At 47.1% G+C, this 24,419-nt stretch overlaps 1 protein-coding gene across 2 annotated transcripts in view; it reads left to right on the top strand.

The window, feature by feature from the left end:
- PBX1 (PBX homeobox 1) overlaps positions 1 to 24,419 on the top strand; it is a 125,185-nt gene that overhangs the window by 91,413 nt on the left and 9,353 nt on the right. Inside the window, exons 3-7 of one of the 2 annotated variants that reach the window (XM_079313398.1) lie at positions 7,925 to 8,169; positions 11,641 to 11,831; positions 13,272 to 13,407; positions 16,347 to 16,506; positions 23,606 to 23,718. In XM_079313398.1, the coding sequence (XP_079169524.1) occupies positions 7,925 to 8,169; positions 11,641 to 11,831; positions 13,272 to 13,407; positions 16,347 to 16,506; positions 23,606 to 23,718 (845 nt within the window). The remainder of the gene's footprint in view (positions 1 to 7,924; positions 8,170 to 11,640; positions 11,832 to 13,271; positions 13,408 to 16,346; positions 16,507 to 23,605; positions 23,719 to 24,419) is intronic. The other variant, XM_079313399.1, reaches the window with a different exon arrangement.

Here is a 24,419-nt window from a genome sequence, read left to right as displayed (position 1 = left end):
TGTGCTCTGTGGGACATGGCAGAGGCTGGCTTGATGCTGCTGTAAGTGGGAGCAGAGTGGTTTTTCCACAGTTAGGCTCTGGTTGCCTTGTCTTTAATGTGTGGAAGCACTTCCAGCCTGCTTTCTGCTGCTAAACACTCAGCTCAACCATCTGCATGTGGGGCAAGAGGTGCTACCTGTCCCCAAATGAATATTTGAAAATTCCAGCTGGGGAGTCTTGATGCCCAAGCCCACCAGCCTGCAGCAAAGCATCCACCAGGAATCATGGATTTTGGCATCAGGACTGCAAGGAGAATAACAGAAAATATTTAAATTTGAGCCACAGTCAGCCCTAGCAATAACTGGGTGTGTTGGGCTGGTGTCAGAATTTTCCATACCAGGCTCAGTTACTGGCCAGGAGCTAAACTGGTCAGCAGGAGCAGAATGCAGGGAAGGACTGGAAAGACAAGCTCATCTGTGTTCATTCAGCTTCCCCACAGGGTCACATTTCACAGAGAATCTGGTTTTCAGTAATCACAGCAACATTGTGCTTTATTTTTTTGGCTATTTTAGATCACTGTCCAATTTGGGAGGGGGAGGGGGAGTATTTTTTCCACAGAATATGTTAGTAATAATTTTCCAGATCTTTTGGTCGTTTTGCTGCCAGATCCTCTCTTGCTGTGGCAACTTATTTGGCATTTGGGATGGGGTTAGGAGAAAACTGGTGCAGACTCTTTGCCAGCACTATGAAGTAAGTGTCTCTCTTCTGCAGCTTCTGTGGCACATCCAAGCTGCATCCTCCTGAAGTGATGGAGAGCTGCTGCTGGGAGCTGAGAAACTTTTTGGCATGTAATAAATTCCATTCTCTACACCCCAGAGTTAAGGTTTGAGGGAAATATGCAGCCTTTAAAAAAAATAAATAATAATCCAGAAAGATTGGAAGTTGCTATTTTTCTAAGTTGTGTTTTTAAAGCAGTTTAATTGGTTTGAAATTGACCCAAATTTTTTATTTAAACAAGAAAGAAAGAGAGAGGAAATTAAAATTAAGTTGGGAGGAGATTTCATTTTTGATTCAGGAAGCATTTTTGATTGATCTGAATTTGAGTTGTGATGTGGGTTTCCAAACTGGTGGTGGGTGGGAGAGATCTGGGGGAAGTGCTGCTGCCCTGAGCATCTGATGCTTCTGTTATTGGCCGAGTCTCCACTTGGGCTTGTTGGCCATGGCTGGAGCTGGCCTCTAGGACTACATGGACCATTGCTCTGAGCTGATGTGACTTGCTCCTGGTTCTGTGGGGGCATCTTATCACATTTTTATGGACTATAGGGACATTTCTCCACATTTAAAAGCAAAAGAGCCCTGAAGGACACTCCTGTGTTGGTAAAAGAGGTGGGTTTACAATGATCCAGGGGGCTTTGCAGTGCTTATAGGTGCAAGCCTCTCTCTTGATTTGTTGCTGGGATTTTTGGTTTATTTTATGGCTTTAGACAGTAAAAATTTGTGACAGAAATAACCCATCAGTTTCACAGAGTTCCTCATTTTGCTGGGAAATAAATAAAATAAGTAGATGCACAAAAAGCCATTTTGCCAGCTGAATTTTTGCATGCCTCATCTCACAGCAGCCTGTTTTGGAAAATTTGAGCAAAAATCTGTTCATCCATTTGTAAGTTTTGGAAAGGTTGAAGTGAGGAGGGGAACTTTAATGTCAATTGTAAGAAAATAAAATCAAGAACTCTTAATTCCTGCTCCCTGGAAGGGTGTGTATCTGTGTACTTACAAAATTCCAGCTTCTATTTATGTTGGGAATAAGTAATTGCATTTTGACTTTGATTTTCCCAGTGGCTTTATATCAACATGGTGAATATATTCAACCAAGGTTTAAAACTCCTGTGATTACTTGACATTGGAGTGCTCCACCTTTGTTCTGAAGACTAATTCCCAAAGGTGGACCCTTTGTGCCTTTGGAATGATATGATCTTTAAAATCTCTTCCAACCTAAACCATTCCAGGATTCTGTGGTGGGATCCAAGACTCTGGGTTTTCTTTGCTTTGGGAGATTTGCTGTTTCAGAAGAAAGTAGGCTGCAAATACACTTGGATAGGAGCAAAAGCCAAGAGTTCAGGTAGGTGCATGGAGTCTGGCAACTTCTCTGCACAGAGGAAATTTGGGAAGAGCAGCTCCAGCCTATGGCATCATGGATCAGCCAAGGAAGAACTGCTAAACCCCAGTTCTCCTGACTTGGTTGCAACCACACACATTATTAGTATGAGGAAGATGCAGTCCCTGGATGTGTAATTGTCCTCAAACATGAGGCAGGTGTGAGCTGTCTTGTCCCAAATTCAGTCTTTTGATCCTCAGACTTCACAAATATAGTCTAAGGCTCCAGGAAATATTGAGATAGCCTTAAAATTAGGTGATAGGTTGCTGGTTTTGTTAGGAGAGTCATTTGCTGGCATCACAGTTGTCCTTGTGTTTGCTGGCTTTTGTTAAGACCTGGAGCTGTAAAAAAATACATTAAAAAAACCCAGCATTTTCCACTGTGTGACCCCTGAAGCTGGATCTCCCCAAGCAAATGCTGCCAATCCTAAATCCCAAAAACCTGGAAGAGAGCTGATGTTCCAGGTGTGTTTCACAGCTGTGCTGCATGGGCAGGAGTTTTGGGATTCCCAGGGAGAAAGTGCCACATCTTCCTTGTCTGTACCACCCTCACAGGCAGCCACTGTTCAGGAAATTTTGGGTACACTTTGGTGTCTGGGTTGGGTGTTGTTGGGGCAGATGAGCTCCTTGTTGGGGCAGGAGGCATCTCACCCCCTTGAGGCTGTGTGAGAGGACAGAGAGCAGCCAGAAGTGCCCCAGCAGCAGGGGACATCTCTGGTTTCCCCATGAGACAGTGACACCTCCCAGCCTGACAGGAGGAACTGTCTGCCTCTCCCCAAACTCCTCCATTGGGTGGGTTGTTCCTGCCTCCCAGTACATCTTAGGCACAGTGGAGGCAGGAAAGAAAACCCTTCTGAAAATCACAGCGTAATTACTCCCATCTGCTCCAGCACTGCTTCCCATTTCTGCCTGCCAGCATGCTTGTCTCCAATGCTAAGTAGCACATTATTTTCGATAAGTTGCAATCATTTACTTGAAATCTCCTTCTCCTTTAAAATGTCCCCCTGGAAAGGCAGTTCAGCAAGTTGGGAATGGGCAGAAACAACCATGATAAAAACTCAGAAGCTGAGCTTGGGCTCACCCTCAGAAGGGTGAGCACTCCTGGACTCATTAAAACCACCCAGCAGGTTCCTTTGTAGGGTGGGTTTGTTTAAGTGCCCTTGGCTGGTGGTGTCAGCAAGTGGGGCTGCAGAGGAGCTGCCAGCTCATGTCACCAGAGGGAATCTTGACCAGGCAGTCACAGAAATTCCACAGGACTGTGCTTTTGGCTGCTGGAGTCAGCAGAGAAGGAGCTGGCTCTGGGGCACTGATTCCTTCATTGTCACCACCTGGGTTGGCATCACCACCACACCTTGAATCCTCTTGTGAGGGGCTATATGGAGTCTGGCCCTGCTTCCCACATCTCCTCAGCTTGAAGGCACTGACCACAGCAGGATAAATGGCCCATTCTAGAAGAAAGATGGAGCTGGAAGCTCCTTTGCTGTTGTCACTGCTAAAGCACAGTCTCCTGCTTAGCTGCTGCCATCACTCCCAGCATGTTTGATTGCCTTCATGGTGCAGTTCTGTCTCTGTTGCCTGCACACCTCTAATTTGGAGGGTTTGGAAGGGGTGAAGAGGAAAGAGTTGCAAAGCAGAAGTATTTTGGCATAGCCTTGGAGAAGAGAGATGACTGTGTGCTCAGCTCCTGTGCTCTTCAGATTCCTTTGGAAAAATGCTCCCAGGAAAATGGAGTAAATAAACTAGGGGATGGTGGCATGGAGTACCAGAGGAGTCTGGTACCCTCCTTTATGGATTTCTTAGGTGTCTTCACTGTCCCAGGCCATCCCCAGAGCGGTGTTTGTTCCAGAGCTGTCTGGCAAGGGCTCTTTCTCCTGCCTGTGCCCCCCACCCCGGCTGTAGCTCAGACTGAGTGGCCTGAGTGGACACCAGTCACAGATGCCAAGCTCTGGGGACATGTGGGGTGCTGGCTGCTTATCCCATGTGAGCATGGAGCTGGCTGCTTTGTAGGTGCTCCTTGGAGACCTTGTGGGAAGCATCTTGGAGCATCTGCAAGCTTTGGTGGCTCACTTCCCATCTTGTATCCCTGAATTGCATGGCAGGCAAAGAGCCAAGGAGCTGTTTTTGGCTTTGTCTTCTCTTGTTGTGCCACCTCCTCCCATGTCCTGCACTGCAGCCAGTGCACAGAGCCTGTGTTGGTGTCTGAGCTGTGTGGCTGTCATGCCTTCCTCAAGCAGGGAGAAGGAGCAAGTGTGGGAGCTGGGAGCATTTTCCAGCTGCTGGAGTGGGTCTCTGTGAGCCAGCCTGGTGGCCTGGAGCACAGGCTGGTGGCTCCATGGTCCCCAGATGCTCCCACTGCTGCCATTGGGCATGGTCAGCCTGGGACAGATACATTCAGGGCATTAGTCTTGGGTTTACTCTTGAAACACACCCATATATATAATACACACACACACACACACACATATATTTTTTGTGTGTGTGTGTGTGTATATTTACATCTAAAATCACATTTTGATCAGCAGGGGACCTGGGTGAGGGCTGAGCACCATCTAGTGGCAAACACCACAGCTCCAGCAGCAGCAGGAAAGCAGCCAAGGACAGAAAGTCTTGCAGGAATTTTCCTCCCCCCTGGCTGCCAGTCACTATCTTTCTTTTTGTTCTTGCCTTTTTTCCCCCTTTCTTTAATCAGGAACAGGAAATGGGGGGTTCTGAGGATGTCTGGGTGCCTACATGCCTGTAGCCCCTTGGACCCCTGAGGATCATTCTGCTTTATTTATTCTGTTTTAATTTGGTGGGAGAGCAGGGTTCTTTTGCCACCAGCTGCCCAGGCACTACAGGTTGGGTAAAATAAAATAAATTATTTTATTTTGCTGCCAAACCCATCCCAAACCTCCCATCACAGGGGGTAGTTTGGAGGGTGGGAGCTGCCAAGGATCCCAACATCCCAGGCATCCTGGCAGGAGGTGTGTCAGAGCTGGTCCAGCACTGGGAAGATAAAAAAGGAGCTTTTAAATAATCATTTTGTCTTCTCCTTGGCTGAGCACAGCCTTTCAGGGATAAATAAGCAGCATCAGTCCTGCTTAGACACATGGGCCTTTCCATTTATTTACTCCCAGGCTTTATTTTGGGTGAGCAGCCAAGCCCAGGCTGAGTTCAGGTCTCTGCTGTGGGGGACACATCTCCTGCATGGGGTGCTGGTCTGTGCATGTGGCACAGGAATAAAGCTCCCAGGAACACACAGCACTTTTCATCAGGAAGCAGCTCTCTAAACATAAACTAATTAATCACTCGTGCCTACCTGTCAGGTCAATGATTCCTGAGATTTTTAATCTAAAAATATTTCCCTTTTGAAATCCAGATGCGCTTGTTTTGGCAACTCTGCTTTTGATTTGTTTATTTGAGGTGTTTTTTAATTTTTTTTTTAACCTGTGTTGCTTTCCTTTTGTATTTGGGCTTTTGATCTGCTTTAATTGACTGATTTTTATTCATTTTTTTTATCTTGGAAGAATAGGGATTTGCTCTCTTTATTTTCATGGCAAGTCTCTCTCCCTGCTGCATCCTGTCAACTTTCCTCTTCTCTTTTTAAGGGATTTGGCTACTTTTGCCTCATATTTCAGTTTATGGACCATAGACCCCAAACCATTTTCTTGATGAAATCTGTCCTCTCCCCTTGGATCTATTTATCATGGCTGGATGCCATGGGAAGCCTCCCGTGGAGGGGGGAGATGCTGGTCCTGTCTCCTGAGGGCTCAGCTTCAAATTTGGCACTCTGCCCTCATTCCTCCACATAGAAATGATCCTCCCTAGCGTGGAATTCTTTATTATTAGTTCCAGTTTTACTGTTCTTGGGCTTTTTTTTCTGCCCACCTTTGTTGACAGTGCATATTTTAATCATGAAAAATGCCAGTAAATGTGTGAATGAATAACTGATCCAAATGTATGAATAAAATAAAATTAAATGAATGAGTGAAATGTCCTGAAAATAGTAATTTCAGTAGGCTTTGAGGCTTTTTAGAAAAGCTCTTTTTAGTCTTAACCAAACCTCTCAACAGGGTCTTTTACTTCATTTTATACTGATAATAACCATATCTTTAACTTATTGCAGAGAGGGGAAGACCATGCCCAGTGGTTGCTGGCGTTTTTTAGCTGCTCTAATTTTATTTCTTGTTGCTAACACATCTTCCACTACTTTTTTTTTATTTTAAATGACAGGAATAATCACTTGCTCTTGTTTGTGCTGTGGACTGGGAGGGGGTCAGATTCATCTCAGGTGTCAGTGGGCACAGCTTTATCAAAACCCACACAACATTTCCCAGCTCTGGATGTGCTTGTGGGGTGGTGTGTGTGCTCAGAGCCCTTGTGCCAGATGAGATGGGGAACACAATTGTTTTCTCTTAGGAAATGCCCTTTTATATTCTCTCATCAAGGATTTATTTTATTTATGTCGTTTATTATGCAGCTGGTGCATGTGGAAATCTCATATTCGAACACAGACCATGGAGAAGGGGACATGGGGGAACACAAAGGGCACCTCCATTTTTCAGACATGGGGCATCCCAAGCTTTTGGGATGCTCTCATGTTGTTTTTCCTAGGACTGCCCTCACAGGAGAACTTTTACTTGGAGCAGTAATTTAGGCAGGGAGCACAAAGATGGGAGGAAGATTCTCTTTTTGAAAAGTCACTCTGGGAGGATTAATTCATTGTTGCTCCTTTTCCCAGAATGGTTTAGACATCAGTGTAACAACTAGATTCTTAAAGAAAGGCATTTTTCCAAGAATAAAACCTATTTTTTATATTTTTTTGCTTATGTGCATAGCTAAAAGCATGGGCCTCAAGCCCTCTCCACAGTCTGTATTTCAAGATGTGGAAAAGAAGACACAGCTGCCCTGGGCTCTGTGTGTCTTTCTCTGCCATCTGAAGTTGATGTAAATGACATGTTGGGCGACAGGAGAGGACCCCTGAGCAAGATGAGATCAGGGCTAGAGACTTCCAACTTTCCATCCCATGCTTGAGTCAGGATATGGTCTTCTGGCTTCAAGCATGGGTGTATTTACTGGGTTTTTTGGGTTGCTGTTGCTAGGAGTTTTGCTGCTTGTGTGGCTTTTTGGGTTAGCTCTGTGGTGAGCTCACTGCCAGTTCTGCCCTACTTCTGTCCTGCAGGAAGGAGGGCAAGAGGCAGGGAGAGGAGCAGGGAGCTGGAATGCTCCTGGAAGTCAGGTAGTGATGAGTGAAGCCAAGCTTGGTGATGAGTACTTGGAGCTGTTGGAAAGGAAGAAAACCCCTGCTGATGGGGTCAGTCCAATTTGGGATTGATGCCTAAAGAGGGTGACCTGATACAGAGGCTAAACAGTGTTAAAGGAATAAAGCAGGGATTTATTAAAAGGCCTTCAAAGGGAACACCTTGGGCAGTACAAGAGCCAGTCGTGGCTCTGCCCAAGATGGATTTGGTCATGAGTTCTCACACTTCCATAAGTTTTGGTCCATTTCCGTATTGGGGTTAATTGTCCAATTCCAGCTCCAGGTTATGAAGTCCTCTCAGGTTGTTCTCCTCAATTTGCTTTTTGGACTCGAAGCTGCAACTGTGACTTTGGTTCTCAAGCTGGAACAGGATTGCTTTGTTTGACTGAACTGTTAAGAGAACTTCCCAACACTTTATATGAAGTTGAGAGCCACACACTAATACAGTACAGAATCTGGAAAACACAAAAGCTAAACTCAAAACATCAATACTTCCCTGAGTTAAACCCCAAGTGTAACTCATCTTTCCTCTGCCCATTGTGTCTCTGTAGTGCTGAGCATCCGGGGGGCGCAGGAGGAGGAGCCCACAGACCCTCAGCTGATGAGGTTAGACAACATGCTGCTGGCAGAGGGGGTGGCAGGCCCTGAGAAGGGAGGGGGCTCTGCCGCCGCTGCCGCCGCCGCCGCCGCCTCCGGGGGAGCCGGCTCCGACAACTCGGTGGAGCACTCTGACTACAGAGCCAAGCTCTCCCAGATCCGACAGATCTACCACACTGAGCTGGAGAAGTACGAGCAGGTAACAGGCTCCTTCATGCTGCTGCTGCTCACTTGCGGGGCTGGGGCAGAGCTGCAGGCACAGCCTGGAGAGCTGCTGGCAGCTTGTGTGAGCAGTGTGTGGGCAAGTGGAACTGGGTGTTGGAGTGACAACGTGCTCTGTTTTAGGGTTGGGAGGGTTGGGGTTTTATGCTGGGATGTGGAGTTGTCCTGGTTTGAAGGGCAGGTGTCTGCCAATAAAGACAGGAGCTTCTCTTTCTTTTTGTAAACTCCCTCCTTCCAAATTATTATCACTTTGAAATTAAGGAGCTCTTAGGCAAAGATACGGGAATTAGGAATAATAGTTCTTTACTAGGAAAATTAAAATAGAAATACAGTATTACAAAGAACAATCCCAAACACTGCCAGAGTCAGAATCCAAGCTGACACCCGTCAGTCAGTCAGGGTGGTGGCAGCAGTCCCATTCAATGGTGGCTGCATCCTCCTGCAGGGGCTGATGTGGTTCAGCTGGAGCAGTGCTCCTGGAGAAGGTGCAGTTTCCTCTGAAGGTGCAGGGATGATGTGAAAAGGTCTGGCTTTCCTCTGGAATCCAGTGTTAAGAAGGTCCCTTGGTGTCCAAAATCTCAGTTTTTCTCTGGGTAGGAAAGGCTTGGCTGCTCCCCCTGGCTGGAGCATCTCCCAGTGGGATGATGGAATTTTATCAGTCATGCAGTGGGACTGAATGGGCCAGCAGCAGATGATATCTGCCTGGAGGGAGGATGGGCTGTGGAAAGATAAAGATGATTGCCCTAGCTGGTTTAAAGCTGGCCCATTAGCAGATAATATGTGCCAGGAGATCAGGGTCACTGGCCCAACTGGCTCAGCAGATGGGGACAGAATACACATTGCTGGTCACATCAACCCAACACAGGAGTGAGAATAGTCTTGGCATGGGTTGCTCCTTGGAGTTTCACTTTTGACTCCTGCCCTGGTATCTTACCCAGAATTTGCCCTGTGAATGAAAACATGCTGGCCTCAGTGATGACAACTGTCCAAGCAAGACTTGAATCAATACTGAATATCTTGAATATATTCCTTCCTTGAATATATTTTATGTTTGTAAAGCTCTTTTTCCAGGGGAAAAAAAAAAAATTTCATGTAGTAAATTACTCTAAAAAGGAAAAACTACTTGGGTCATGAACACAGCTATTGATAACACTTACAATTTTATGAAGAGCTTTGCAGGTCAACGCTCCAAACCAGTTCCTTTTAAATGCTTCCAGATGCTTCTAGAAGGATGGCCCAGGGTTGGAGCTGGAGTCAGGGTGGCCAGGCAGGCCTCTGGAGCAGCCAAGCACAGTCATGCCATGAAAAGCAGAGCCTTAGGGCAGGCAGGAAGCAGACTGGTTGGCTTTGGTGGCTCTCCTCAGTCCTTGCTATCACTCCCTTGGGGCTCAAGACAGGGAGGAGCCTCAGCCATCCCTCATGGGTGGGAGTGGAGAGCACTTTCAGGCTAAAGAGGGATAGAGAGTCCTCTGCATCCCAAGCCCAAGGAGAAGCTCCTTGCACAGACTTCAGGGAAGCCTTCTGCTTCTTCCTTCCCTTGGGCAGGAGTTTTGTTTGTTTGATATTCCGATCCTGGTTTTGTTTGATGTTCTGATCCTGTTTTTACTTTGCTTTTGCTCCTCAAAGAGAGAAGCACCCATGTGAGAGAAGCCTTTAGCCAGGCCCAGAGGGTGGGATGGGCTACATCTTTCCTCCTCACAACCCCCTGGCAGGGTTTGGTTTTTCCCTTGAGTGGCTTTGCAAGTGGCTGTGCTGTTCCACATCTCTGCTACCATTGCCCCCAGTCCTGCAACACCAGGGCTCAGGGTTTTTCCACCTCCTTCCCACTCTGTCCAATCCAGCTGTTGGGAGCTCAGCCCCTGGCTTCTCAGTCTAGCTGCTGCTGGGTCAGCATGGCACTCAGTGGTGATTTTGCCTTTAATGCTCTTTATTTCATGCCAAGAGGAGATGATCTGAAATTGCTGGGGTGTCTGGGAGCAATGAGATGTCTGGCTGAGAGCTCTGATAGCCAGCACTCACCCTGGGAGATGGGAGTCAGCAGCTGGAGCTGGGGATGGGCAGCTGGAGGGGCTCTGCTGGCCTTGGGGATGTCTCCTTGGTGGGAATTCAGCTTGGAAAGGTGGGGTGAGACACAGCAAGTCAACACCATGTCACCAGTCCACAAATGCAGTGGTTTTTTCCCCTGCCAGCCCCTTTTTCCCCATCATGGGCTGGGAGCTGCAGACACTGTCCCCAGAGCAGCCACCCTTATTCCAGGAGCACCAAAGGCTTCTCCATCCATCACTGTCCAGGTGCTGCTTGGTTTGTGGGGCTTGGTTCTGGGGATCAGAGGATCCCATCATGCCAGTGAGGAGCTCATGGGGATGAAGGAAGGGGAAGTGAAATGGATCTGACCTCAAAATCCCTCCCTTGTCCCCTGGCTCCTCTGGCTGCCCTGTCCTCACAGCACAGCATGGGGACAGCAGGAGCAGCCAGACTGTGCTGTGCCAGCAGCAAACTAATTGGGATTGTTACCTGCTTGCCCTTATTTGTCAGGACTCCTGCCTCACTCAGGCTTTAATTATTATCCTTATTTACTTCTTACCTGGTGTGCCAAGAGCATGGAGCAGGGCCATGTCTGTCTGGGAGCTGCTGTGAAGCTCATGGTAGGAGGAGGGGCAGTGGGTCAAAAGGTTCATGGTCCTCCTCAGAAAAATCTACATCTCCTCCAGTCCCAACCAGGAAAACAGTGGCTGGGATTTCTTCATGTTTTACATGAATCCTAGGGCTTCATCTGCCCCATGGCCATCCATGATCTCCCTGAGAGCAAAGAAATCAACTCCTGGCTTTCCCAAAATGTTTGTTGGGAGTCTCTCACTCCCCGTGCTTGGCAGACCAGGGAAGTTTCTCTCTCCGTGATGACCTGTTTTGGGCTTAGCTAGAAACAGAGGCCAGACAAAGTTAAAAGGATAAAAGTGGATATATTTAATGAAAGGCCTTTAGGTACATTAAGGGCAGACAAAGGGACTGCACCCAAAATGGATAATGGTCATGAGTTTTTCAGACAGGTACAAGTTTGGTCTATTTGCATGTCAGGGGTTAATTCTCCAATTACAGCTTCAGGTAGGGAGGTTTGCTCCTCCCCAATTCAATTTGTTTATATTTTTTTGAGCTTGAGGCTGTAGGGTGTCCTTGGATCTCATGCCTAGAAGAATTGTTATGTGAAGGGAGTTAACTAAGGCTCTATATGGAGTTTAGAGTTATGCAGTAATGCAGTACAGAATTTGAAAAACACAAAAGCTAAAATCTTAAGGCATCATCCCAGCACATCCTTGCTCTGAGCCCGCTGTGACAAACCCCAGCCAGTGAAACTTACACTTGCATAGCCACGCTGCCTCTGCCCTTTCCTCAACACCACCGAATAACCTTCCCATCCTGGGGGTTCCTTTTGCTTTTCCTGCCATCCCAGGCGTGCAACGAGTTCACCACGCACGTGATGAACCTGCTGCGGGAGCAGAGCCGGACCCGGCCCATCTCTCCCAAGGAGATCGAGCGCATGGTCAGCATCATCCACCGCAAGTTCAGCTCCATCCAGATGCAGCTGAAGCAGAGCACGTGCGAGGCCGTCATGATCCTGCGCTCGCGGTTCCTGGACGCACGGTGAGCCCCCAGCAAACCAGCTGACACTGAGGGACAGCACACTGCTTGATGGGACAGGGACAGACTGAGAGATCTCTGTAAGGCAGCTCTTGAAACTTGTGGTGTATTGTATAGGGTGTGGGTGAAAAGGGCTCTGCTGGTGCTGCCAGCCGCAGCTCAGAGCAGGGCAGGAAGAGAGGGGGGGTAGTAAGAGTTCAAAGAGGTAAAAGAATGGTAAGAGAGGGAAGTAAGAGAGTGATTTTCCCGTTTACAGTATAATAAATCTTCTATGTTGAATATTCTAATTCCCACTAACCAATCTAATACAAGACACAAATCCTATAGCATTTACACACAGCCAATAAGAATCATTATATTACCATAATGTCTTATAATTTAAACCCTAAAAACTACTGTTTGGACCCTTTCTGCCAAGCTAGCAGGGTCTTCTCTGACCTGTGGACTTGCACTTCAGCAGCAGGCATTGTTCTGTCAAGAGGGGACTACTTTTGACTAGCCATCCTATTGTCTTCTAGTCATTTAATAACTAAGGTTTGGTATCTCAAAGATGGCTTTCATTTCAGTCTTGCTTATGGTTTCCATATTCTCAAAATCTTCTGCTAGGCAATCATATTTATAAAGTTTTATTGATTCATCCTTCCCAACACTGAGGGCCAGCTGTGTCTTGAGCCAGAGGGGTTTTTTTGCCTTCTTTATGCCTTAGTTGTGTGTGGCTCAGCAGGGGAGGGGACTGAAATTCAAACCTTCCATCGGTGAGGCTCCCAGCTGTACCTTGAGAATTGCACATCCTGGTTTTGCTGGGGCATATTGCAACAAGCCTCTGTGGTGAAAACGTGTATTCTAGTTAGGGATGAAAGTTTATCCTCCAGGCCATCCTGTATCCCATAGATTCCCACTGTTTTTATTGTCCCAGTTTTTCAGATTGCTGTAAAATTATTTCATTTCCCAAGCTGCTTAGGTGCAAACTGTAGCTTGCAATCCTCACCAGGGGTACAAGGAAAGAGATGGCAGACAGGTAATAATGCCTAGGTGTGAATGGAACAGACTTCCCCAAGGATATATCCAGCTCTGCTGCCTCAGCACAGAGCTTTGCAGAGTAGCACTGATGTCTTTGGCCACGACAGGTGTCAGGAGTCACCTTCCCAGGTGGAGGAGCTGGATGCCAGTTTTCAGACTCTGCTGTGAGCTGGAGGATACAGTGATGAATTTGAGGTGGAGACTCGCTTGCTTTGAAAGGTGCTGAGAGAGCAGTCACCAGCAAGGGACAGATAAGAAGCTTCCTGGCCATGAGTCTTGCACTCCATGCTTGGAGGAGCAGAGGGGGGAAGGGAGTAAAGTGGGAAACTCAAGAGTGTCTAAAATTGCATTCTGTTTGGATCCCTGGTGCTCATTCCCTTTCCTTTTCCTTCTATTTCCCCCCATTCTTTTTTTCACATGAAGGCGGAAGAGACGAAACTTCAACAAGCAAGCCACGGAAATCCTGAATGAGTATTTCTATTCCCATCTCAGCAACCCTTATCCCAGTGAGGAAGCCAAAGAAGAGCTAGCCAAGAAATGTGGCATCACAGTCTCACAGGTGAGAGAGCTCAAAGCCTGGACTAATGGGAAACCTCAGTATTCCAGGCCTCAGAGTTAGCCATGTCCAGTGTTGAGCATTTAATTATTAAATCAGTTTAGTGCAAGTTAGTGAGAGTGGATGGGAGTGCAGATGGCACTTGCAGATTGAAGCCATAGATGGAAAAGGAAAGTCTGAGAGGGGATTTAGGAAGTATGAGGGCTCCATGGAGCAGTGACTTTGTGTGCAGCCAAGGTATTGACAACACAGAAATGCTGTGGCAGCACCCAGAGGGGCAGAGTCTCTCAAGGAATTAGTACTGGCCTGGCCTGCAAGAAGAGCTTGTTTGATCTGAAAGTCTTTTGTTCAGGGGATTAAAAGCAGTAGGAAGAGCTGTGCAGGTTTTGCTCAGTGAGATAGAATGGACAAGTCCTGGTGGGAAGGATCTGGGTGTAACTGTTAGAGTTTGTGCTCAGTGAGGGTGGGATTTCTCAGGGTCATTGATCTCAGTCATTACCCTTGTGCTGCAGAACATGACATCTCCCTGACTTGTACACATCCCTCAAAACATGGGGGTTAGTAAAGACAAAATAAATTATTTCCATATGTTCAAGGAAGCCACATAATTCCTGGAGTCTGTGGCTTTGACCTGGGAGCTGCTGTGATTTGTGAGGAGCACAATCAGCCCTTGAAATGTTTGGCCATACATTGCTCAGGCCTGCCCTTCTCTATTTCCTCCCTTTCTGGAGCAGGCTGTGTGACAGAGAGCCAATCTTTGTGGCCTGTGTTGGGCTTGTCCTCATGTGAGCTTAGCAGCCCCTCTAAGCTCCCATAGCATTCCCTGTCTTGGGCTGCTTCCCAGCCCCAGGCACGTGCCTGCTCGTCACTTGAGCAAACTGCAGACAGCAGTAGCATCTGGTGTCCTTGTGGGAGCATGTCTGCCTTCAGCAGGAGCAGCAGCATCCAGGGGAAGGTGTCATCACCGTGCTGAGTGCCTGCTGAGTGACTCCAATTGCCTCCCCTGGGCTGCAAGACCCAAACCTTGCTTCTTCCCAGAGTTACCTACAGGAGACAGCACATATTGGCTTAAGTAAAGCTCCAGCTGTCCCAGTGCTTCCCCTCTCACTTCTAATTCATCTGTTCACACTTACAAGCTCTCCTTTGCAAAGACAAAATGCCCAGGAGAAATGCTGCTGTGCCTTGGAGGTGTTTTTGAGTGTGCTGTATCGAGGCTGTTTGGTGCCTGTTCCCAGGATCTGCCTCCCTTCTTCATCCAGATAAGGCAGGAACAAACACACATCCAGATCTGGTTTGCTGAGACTGAGTGGGAACAGAGGTCCCATGGATGTGTGCAAGTCATGAGCAGAGTTGATCTGGACTCAGAGTGCTTCACAGATTTTAAAATGCAGAGGTAGGTTGTGGTGGCTGTATATTCAGCCTCCTACACTGTGGTGCTCAGAGTTTAGCCAAGATGAGATGCCAGAAGAGCAGTCATGAGGAAATGTGCATGTGGAAAGATCATGAAGATGCACATTGTCAGTAGTGGGAATGCTGGACCAAGAGGTGGAATGGAGCTCCTTGCCAACAGCACCAGCTCCTGGCAGTGCCATCAGTGTTTGCTCCCAGATCTGGGCTGGGTGCTGATCTGAGTCTGTGCAGGTTATATTTTATCTTTCCTTCTCTGCAGGGATGGATACCTGTAGCTCAATAGCCATTAAATTGGTGGATGAAGCCACTTCTGTGTGGAAGCTGCTGAATGCTCTAATAGCACTGCAGATAGAAAGCAGCACAGGAATAAAAGCTTATGGGTTTCAGTTATCAACACCCAAGCCTGAGCCATTTCCCTAAGATATGGAAAAAATCATGGGCTTCAAGGGATGAACATCCATTATTGTCTTCTGTCTTGGGTGTTGGCTCAGTTCATTTGGAAGAGGGAGCTCTGATGTAGTTGCTCACCAGCAAGCAAAGGGAGAATGTCCTTGGAATCTCACCAGAGGGGTTGGTCTTGCTCTCTCAAGATTGCAGCTCCAAGCAATTATAGAGTGACAAAATTTTTCTGGAGAGCTGCAGCATCCTCCTCAATTGCCCCTCCCCTTTATCCTGAAAAGCTCTCTCAAGCAAAGTCGGTAGTGGCTGGAAATTGTCTTTTGCTTAGAGGCTTCCACATTACCCTGATTCTGTGTGTTCAGTGCTGATGAAGAAGAAACTGAGAGCTGTAGGGTTGAATCTTTCCCATGTCTTCTCTGAAACAATTCAGTGTGAGATAGTGCCCACAAGTGAGTAGGAATATCATCATGTCTCTGGGCAAACACAGTGGAAACATCTTCCACCTCTTCCCAAGGCACACACTTCTTTCCTGAGACCAAACTCAGGTTTTAGGATGAGTCTTGTGCTCCTCCATCCTTCCCCTGAAGTTCCTGGCTCATGCAGGGGCTCATGCTAAGCCTTGCAAAGCTGAGCTCAGCTGGATGAAGAGCATCCACTTCTGACTTTGTGCCCCTGTTCCCTTCAGATGGATAAAAAGAGAGCTTCAGTGATACTGAGGCAATTTTGTGTGTCAGCCAGGCCCCAGTCAATTCCCTGAGTGTTCTGCCTCAAAGCTGTGCTGGTAATCAGGGCATCTATCCCATCAAAGGGATTCTGAGGAGGAGGCAAATTAAAATGACTCATACCTGTTCTCAAATCCTGCCATTTCGGGGTCATTTGACTTCATCATGGTTTTTTTTAATCCATCTTAAGATTTTTGTGGGGTGGTTCTAGCGGTTCCTATGGAGCATCCCATCTATAGCAGAGGACTCCCATCACCTTTCCTGGGCATGGTGTGACACACTTGGGGATGGAAGGTGCTAGGAAAACTGGAGTGGGAAAAAAATCTACCCTGCTTTACCTGCCACCTTCCTCATCCAGGTGCACTTGGCAGAGCTGAAACCTTAACATCCTTGTCTTCTCTTGAACTCTAGGTATCAAACTGGTTTGGAAATAAGAGAATCCGGTACAAGAAGAACATAGGTAAATTTCAAGAGGAAGCCAATATTTATGCTGCCAAAACAGCTGTCACGGCTACCAACGTGTCAGCCCATGGAAGCCAGGCTAACTCACCCTCAACTCCCAATTCAGCTGGTTAGTTTTGATTTTTCTTTTATTTTGGGTCGTTAGTGTTTGGTTTTTTGTTTCCCTATAATCTCTCTGGTTTTCTCCTTTTGGTTATTTTGGCTTTTATTCTCTGGGTCTGGTTTGCTCACTTTTGTGGTCTTAAAACATAAAGAAAAAAGGGAAATGGGTTTGGTTTGGTGAGTTTGTTGTGTGGGGGGTTACTTTGTTTTCTTTGCTTTTTCCTCCCTATTCTTTTTTTCCCCTCTTTCCCTTTCCTGTTGTGTTTTTTGTTGGAAAAAAGGATGTGATCAGACCTTGTGACTGGTGGTGTTATGATGGGGGTTATATGCATGATGGTAAGCACAAAACCAGAAGAGTGGTCCACAAACTGATGCTGGGATTGCTTGCACTTTGGGGGGAGAAAAAACAAGTAACAGAAAAGTTACTGCATAATGATGTTATTTCACTGGGGTTGGAAGCATGAGTGATCCTAATGGATAAACCCCAGCATTTCTAAGATGTCCTAGCTCATGCCATTGTGGGGGTTGTTTTGGGTAAATTTTTGTCCTTTGATTTTCTTTCTGTTGTGGTTATCTCTTTGATTGCTTACATGACAGTGTCTGGATCACCTGCAAGAGTGTGCTCTGTGTGAATTTTATTTTCCCTTTGTGTTAGTGCAATCCAGAGAAATTCATGGGTCGTTCCCTTCCCTTTCCCCCTTTCCTTCCCGTTTGCTGTGGTTTCCATTTGTTTGTTTTGAGAGTCAAAGGCACAGAGCACTTTGCCCAGATTTCAACTCCTCTGCTAGAGAATGATGCTCGGTTCATGTGTGGTGCCTGCTGCAAGGTTGGCCAACCCAGAAAAGGTCAGGGGCTGAGGAGCCAAGAGCAATGGAAAATTGGGATTTATTTACAAGGAGAGGAAAAAATCAAAACTTCATGGGTGCCATGTACTTTGTAATCCATGCAAATATCTGTGTGCCTGTTTTCTTTTTAGGGGTGGGAGGGAGAGTGGGAATGTGCCACTCTTGAGCCTTTGAGCTGAGTGTTTGCAGCACACTTCCCCAGGAATGTGATGCTTGGTGTGATCTGAGAGGCAGGAATGGAGCACAGAGGATGGTGGAGTGGGCAGCAGGATGTTACCCAGACCATGCAGATGCTGGCTGCCATCAGGAAATGCTTCTGTAGTGGGCACAACCCTGCCTCTGTAGGTATCAGAGGAATCACCCTCCAGAAACACCCCTGGCTCTGGAGGATTTGAGTGGAAGGTGGAGAGCCAGGGGTCAAAGGGAGGAAGCAGTGACATGGAAGCAGAGACAATCTCTCCCTCCTCCTCCTCACCCAGGGCTTCCTGCTCTGCCTCAAGTGCTCTGAGGGCTAAGTTGGATGCAACAGAACTCTGCAGAGACAGTTTGCTGGAGTTTTGTTTGATTCTTTTTGCTTTGAGGATTTTTATTCTCTCAGCTAAATTTTCAAAAACGCCATTCTTTCCAGAGCTGACACAAAATACCTGGTCAGGTGGGCTCTCCTGCTGTTAACACCCCCTGTAGAAAAGGCTGGAGGGAATTCTGCTGGAGAGGCAGAATAGTGTGTGTTGAGAGAGAGGCCTGCTGCCCAAGATGCTGTCCTGCATCCCACACAGTCTGGACCAAAGAGATGCAGCTCTCCTTCTTTTCCTGTTTCTCGGTCTGGAATAGCAAGGGAACAGCTTCAAATTGCCTGAGTGGGTGTGGATCTGGGCTGCACCTAGGAGAATAAGCATTTCCTCAGTGCCTGGCCAGTTAAATAGTGCTCCAGAGCAAGGCTGTTTCCTCTGCCTCCCCACAGGCAGTTACACGGTTGTTTCAGAGATAAATTGGCTGGTGCCCTGCAGTAAACAGCTGAGATAATCCCTGGATAACACTGTGCTTTCAAGAAAGGACAAACAGTCCTGTTATTAACAGGGAAAACCTGAGCTCTTGGGTCCTCTTTGTGGCTCACTTGTCTGCAGTCTGGAGTCATTGACCTCTTTTCACGTGCCTGAAGTGTCAGTGGTGTTAAAGCAGTGTGAGGGGAGCTTTCAGGGCACAGAGATCCTTCTTCTGCCTGGAAATAAAGTGTTCCTAACCTGGCCCAGGTCCAACACCCTGCCTGTAGTGCTGCAACAGTGACAGAGCAGCAGGGAGGCCCCAGTTGCTCTAGGTCAGCTTGCAGAGGTGGTGGGTGTGGGTGTCCTTGTAGGCCCTCTCCTGAGAAGACAGCTGGAATTGTGTGAGATTTTTATCTCCTGACTTTTGAGATCCTCTCAGCCGAACCACAGGGATGTAACAGCTCAGGTGAGCATCCCTGCATTGTCACATTCTGGGACAAAGACACATCCTGAGGACATCATGTGATCTCCCCTGCTTCAAGGTCCTGTAGGTCCCAGCAGCAAGAAGCACACCTGTACATGCTGGTACTGAAATACCTGTCTGAGGAAGATTGGACAATTGTGTCCAAGACTATGAGCCATCAGATGTGCTGAATTCTCCAGGGAGGATCTTGGAAGCCAATGAGGAGGTGAAGAACCAAGATGGCCAATGCCTCTCTGTTACACTGTGGACTTCTTTCTGTTCCCAGATCATTGGCTGAGACTTTGGTGAGGAAGTAGCTGAACAAAGATAGGACTTTCTGGTTTAAATACATTATGGGGCATGTGGAAAGAAAGTAAGCAGAGGACAGGTCATGAGAAAGAAATGACCAGCAGTGTAATCCCTGGAGGGCTGTGCTGTTGGAAGAGGAGGTGGAACTGGATGCAGTGGGACCTGGGACAGGAGCTAAATTCATTTCTGCTGTGGCTACACAGGCCCATCTGTTCTCTCATTGATGCCCATGTTACTGGAGATCACTGAATGGCTACAGTCAGTCAAAGAGATTGGCCACACATTGACAAGGGCAAGGATTGCATCTGTCTGGCCATCTGGCACATTCAGAGCAGGGTCCCCCATCCTCAGTCACCCAGGCCTGAATGTCAAACACCTTTTCATCCCCAATACGTGCCATTGGCCTTTAGCAGCCAGATGTTCAAATAAGCTGAGAAGTCTGGCTCATTTGGGCTAACAACTCCCCATCCTCACTTTTATTTCCTGGACAGTCTCAGCACAGAAACCACATGGCATATGAAGGCTGGGTTTATGTGGGCAGATGCTTTTGCCAGCCACAGGTGATGGCATCCAGTGAAATCTTGAATACAGAGTAGCCAAAATTATCCTGAGCTGTTTTTTTTTACCTGCTCACCCTTCTGTTTTGTAAAAATCTTCTTGTGAAGCTGTTGCCTGGAAATGTACTTCATCAGGCACAGGTGTTTTCTCTACCTTCCTCCATTTGTGTCCACACACCACTGGAGAGGACTCTGCTTCAGCAGAGACTGCTCTGGTCATGGCTTCATTGTCCTCAGTGTTGTTTGGCAAGTGAAAAAGAACAAATGTCCTGCTGGATCATCCCTGGCTTTTGGACCTCTTGTCCAGCTAAGGAGCTACATAATCCATCACCACATTGTTCCCTCATTTTGGCCACAGTAAAGACACCACAAAAAGTCACAGGAGGCATAAATTTTATGCTCTCAATGCGTGTCATTGCTGTTGGCTTCAACTAGGAATCCTGTAGACATGACCAGAGTCACTTCAGAGGTTCAGTGTGCTAGATCTCTCTTGTTGATGGTAGGTGGGATGAGGCAGCAGATGAGGATGGCTTGATTTCATCTCCAGTGAACATCATTACCCTGTTTCTTTGTTTGCTTGTGGCACCATTTGAATTACCAGATATTTTAGAGAAAAGTACTTAGTGGAGGTCCTGGAAAATTGGAGGTGGAAGCTGAGACTGTCAGAACACAGAAGAAATTGGAGAAACTGGAGGAAGAAGCTCTCTGAAGAGCTGGAAAAGTGGTGCAAGATACACCAGCAGTCAAATTTATGAAGATTTTTGAAATGGAAGCAAAATTGATGTGGACTTTGCTCATCAGAGGTGTTAGGGATGGAAAAAATCTCTTAGAGAGCATTATTTTGGTGTAGGCTTTCACCCAAGGTAAGATCTGACTGCCAGAGTTTGCTCAGACATTTCCAGCACTCTTTCTGAAGCTGCCCTGATAGAAACTCAACACCAAGGAATAGTGAGGATAGGTCTTGGCTTTAAAAAGATGTCTGGATTCTGAAGATGAAGCGCTCTTCCACACTGTACAAGTCATGGGTTTTCTGATAGGTTTTTCTGTCTACCCACAATAATTCCACACCAAGATAAGAGTGCTTTCCTCCTGGGCTCACAAGCTCAAAGATGAGCTTCTCTCATTCACAACCTCTCAATTCCTGAGGAACCCCAGACCAAATCACAACCACCAAAAGCCACTGGTGCATTCAGGAAAAGAGCCTTGCAGAGGGACAGGTTAGATTTACAATGGAGCCTCCTCTAGTAGAAGGACTTGTATTTTCCTGGATCTTTGCAGAGGATAGCTGAGTCTAAATTTTCAGGGCTCTTTCAGGGCTGGCCCCTCTCCCAGCTGGGTGCATCAGCCCCTCCTAGTTGTGCCTCTGAGGCTTTGGGTCACAGTAATTTTTGGGTGAGCAGTGGTGGTGCAGAGGGCTGTGCAATTACTCTGATCCAAATGCATCCATACGTGCAGGGCCATTGGTATGCGCATATTTATCTCTGCATCCACATCAGCAGCAAGACATATTTACTGTTTAGATATGCACATATATTGTAAAAACACCCCTTGCCAATAGCAGTGTATATCTTGTAAGTGACATTTCCAGCGTTCCTCATGATTTCCGAGACACCGTCGCTCTTCAGAACTGGAGTTTGTGGCTGTTTGTTTATTTTTATTTCCTCCCTCCCAGTCTCAATTTTATGGCCAGGTTTGTTAAGTTTCTATAAAATATCAGTTAAGTTTATGGCATTTTTATTTGTTATTGTTGTTATAATTTTCTTTTGGTAGGGGAAGGTGGGATGAAATGTTGCTCAGCTGGGGGCAGAGTGATAGCAGTGCCATGCCAGGTGCTTAGGGATTCCAGAGTCCCCTTTCCAGCTCTGCCACTGATTATTTGTGTGATCTCAAAGATTTCTGCTCACCTCAGAAGAGGAGGGAAATATTCTCTGCTTCTTTGAGTGGTAGCTGCAGAGTATTTTGGTTCTCAGCCACTGTGGGAGTACAAAGCTGCATTACTGTGCTTTGATTAAGGTGGTCAAGGCAATCACTCAGAAAATGGGGTCAGAAATGTCTTTGTGTGTGTGAAACGTGCCTATCTTCCCACTTAAAGTTGAGCACTATCAGAGTGGGCTGGCCCCAGTCTGCCAGCTCATTTCTCTAGGTTTTTTGCCTTTAAAATAGCAAGTAAGCTGAGAGGTGTGGAAGTGACAGGAGCCCTTTGCCAGCCGAGCAGAGGAGGTGCTGGTTACAGCTGCCTCCTGACTAGTCCCGCTTATTTCACGCAGCGCTGTGGGATTGCTCTCTGGAACAGGCTGGGCAGGTTGACAGTGAGCACAGACAATGAGCTATTCCTGGCTTCACTCTTTGCAGGCACGGTGGGAGGGAGGGTCCTGATCTCACTGTGCTCAAGATGAGTCTTTCTCTTGGCTGTCTTGGGTGTTGCATCTAGCAATGCTGTTTCTGCTTTCCTTTGATTCTGAGCACTGCCAGCACCTGGCAAAAGGGCCAAGTCTCTAAGAGAGCAGCAGAGAAGGTGGTGAACATGGAGTCTCCAGCATAGACCTGCTGCTCCCTGACCTTTGCCTCTTTCAGAGGAGCCTTCCTGGTCCACCTGCAGGGCACAGCTGTTGTGTTTCTCCCCTCTCCAGCAAAGGGAGGGGGATTGCCAGGCATTCCTCAGAGCGTACGAATGAGCCATAGTTGGGCAATTCCACCAGGACTGTGGTTGCCAGTCTTCCAAGCTGGAAATGGCAGTGTAGATGATGAGAGTATATTTGGGACTGGAGCTGAAAGCATAGCTGACCTGGGCCCCTGAAGTCTCTCCTTTCCAAGGCTAACGTCATGTATAACTAAACCTTGCACGTTGAGCTGTCTCACACTTAACGCGCTGATCTGCACGATAAATTCTGAAATAATCCCATAAAACCTTTTATTTATTTTTAACCCCCTTGCTGCCTTCACTGCCTTCCAGTTACATAATGGGTTTGTTTCCTCTGTTAAGTGGTTGAGGAGGTGCTCAGATATCTCAAAGATGGAGGCATAAAGCTTTTATTTCTGCAAAGGCGGGATTTATTTTTTCTTTTCATTGAGGTTTTTTTTCTCCTGATCCCACCCAGTTGTCTTCACTGTTATAATTTTTTTATCATAACATTGACGACTGGTGCATGCAGTGGGGAATTTGCTTTACAGAGCTTGTTCTTCTGGGGCAGATGACCCAGGAGGGCTGAGACACCCTTGTGTTCTCTCATGGGCCATCACAGTGAAAGACTTTTGCCAGCCTGATGGGCACTGGGAGTCTAACCCAGGTGCCTTCACGTTTTTGTGAGCCTTTGCTCCTGGTGTTCTGCTGTTCCCACCAGTGATGGGTCCCTGATGTCCTGAAGGCAAACCCCATGCACTGCCCCCTTGCAGAGCCCCCTGTGGCTCAGCCAGAGCTCCAGCCGTGGGGTTGGATGGGCTCTGGATGTCTCACCCTGCAGGGAGCACTATGGGCTAGAATTACCCCTCCTGCTCTGAGCTTCTCAGCATGGGCTTGGCTTGCCTGCTGCAAAGGCTTCTGCTCTTGGTAGCAGGGCTTGTCTGGGTAATTCTGGTCTCCAGTGCAGTCTGATGGGTGGACACCTCCAACAACCAAGATCCTTCAGAGCTATCTGAAGGATTCCAACGCCGTCCGAGTCCTCCAGGCTGTGTTTTGTTTGTCCCAGTCAAAAGCATGAAGAATCCTTCCTCCAGCTGAGGAGCTGTTGAAGAATGTTCTTGGCATTGAGCTGTAACAACATGTGGCTTTGAATAACCTCAAGAGTGCATCCTTTTTTTTTTTCGCTTGCTCTGTTTTTCATACTACTAACCTGACTGTGTGTTTTGTTTTTGTGGTTGCTTTGCATGTTGTTCCTTCCTCTTGGCTGAGAGTCATGGGTTGGATCTTTTTCCTTTCTGTGATTCAGGTGCCTCACTCTTTCCTTTCCAGGTTCTTCCAGTTCTTTTAACATGTCAAACTCTGGAGATTTGTTCATGAGCGTGCAGTCTCTCAATGGGGATTCTTACCAAGGGGCCCAGGTTGGAGCCAACGTGCAGTCACAGGTAGGGACCCATCCAATGTACTGCCAGTGAATGCATTAGTGTTGGAGGAGCCTTTGATTGTATTGGCACTTCTCCCTCCTGTCTGAAAAGAGCAAATCTCAACCAGCACAAATCAACTGACCAACACTTGAAAAAAGGCAAACCAGACCGAAAAACCAACCAACCAACCAAAAAAAAAAAAAAAAAAAAGCAACGGGAACAACCACCTAAAAAAAGAAAACAAACAAAATAAACCTAACCAAAAAACAATCCAAAAAGAAACCAAAACCAAGCACCCAACCAAATCAACAACCATGGTCTTGAGGAGACTTGCCCACACTTTGTGAATGCATTTGGCTCTGGCTTGATAGTCATACTAGGAGGAGAGAAGGTGTAGAAGAATAGGCACAAAGTCAAACAAAAGCAGCTCAGGTTTAGGTTCTGTTTGCTTTATTCTTCCAAGGGTATGGGCCAGATGTTTGGACTGTGTCTCGTTTTACTAGGCTTCCATTCACTCCTTTGATGCCAAACCAGGTGTCTGCTGAAAGGCAATAAACGTTCAAATATAGAGATAATTTTTTTTTAGTTTATTTTTTTTTAATTAAAAGACACCCTTGATCATCTCCCCACCTCCCCAAAGCACAGGCATTCACACCACCCCTGTACCTACCCAGGAGGAGAGAGCAAGGGAGCTTTGAGCAGCATTGCTGAGACGTCAACCC

The sequence above is a fragment of the Erithacus rubecula genome (genome assembly GCF_903797595.1).
Source record: "Erithacus rubecula genome assembly, chromosome: 10".
Taxonomy (NCBI): Eukaryota; Metazoa; Chordata; class Aves; order Passeriformes; family Muscicapidae; genus Erithacus; species Erithacus rubecula.
This window is presented reverse-complemented; position numbering and strand designations above follow the sequence as displayed.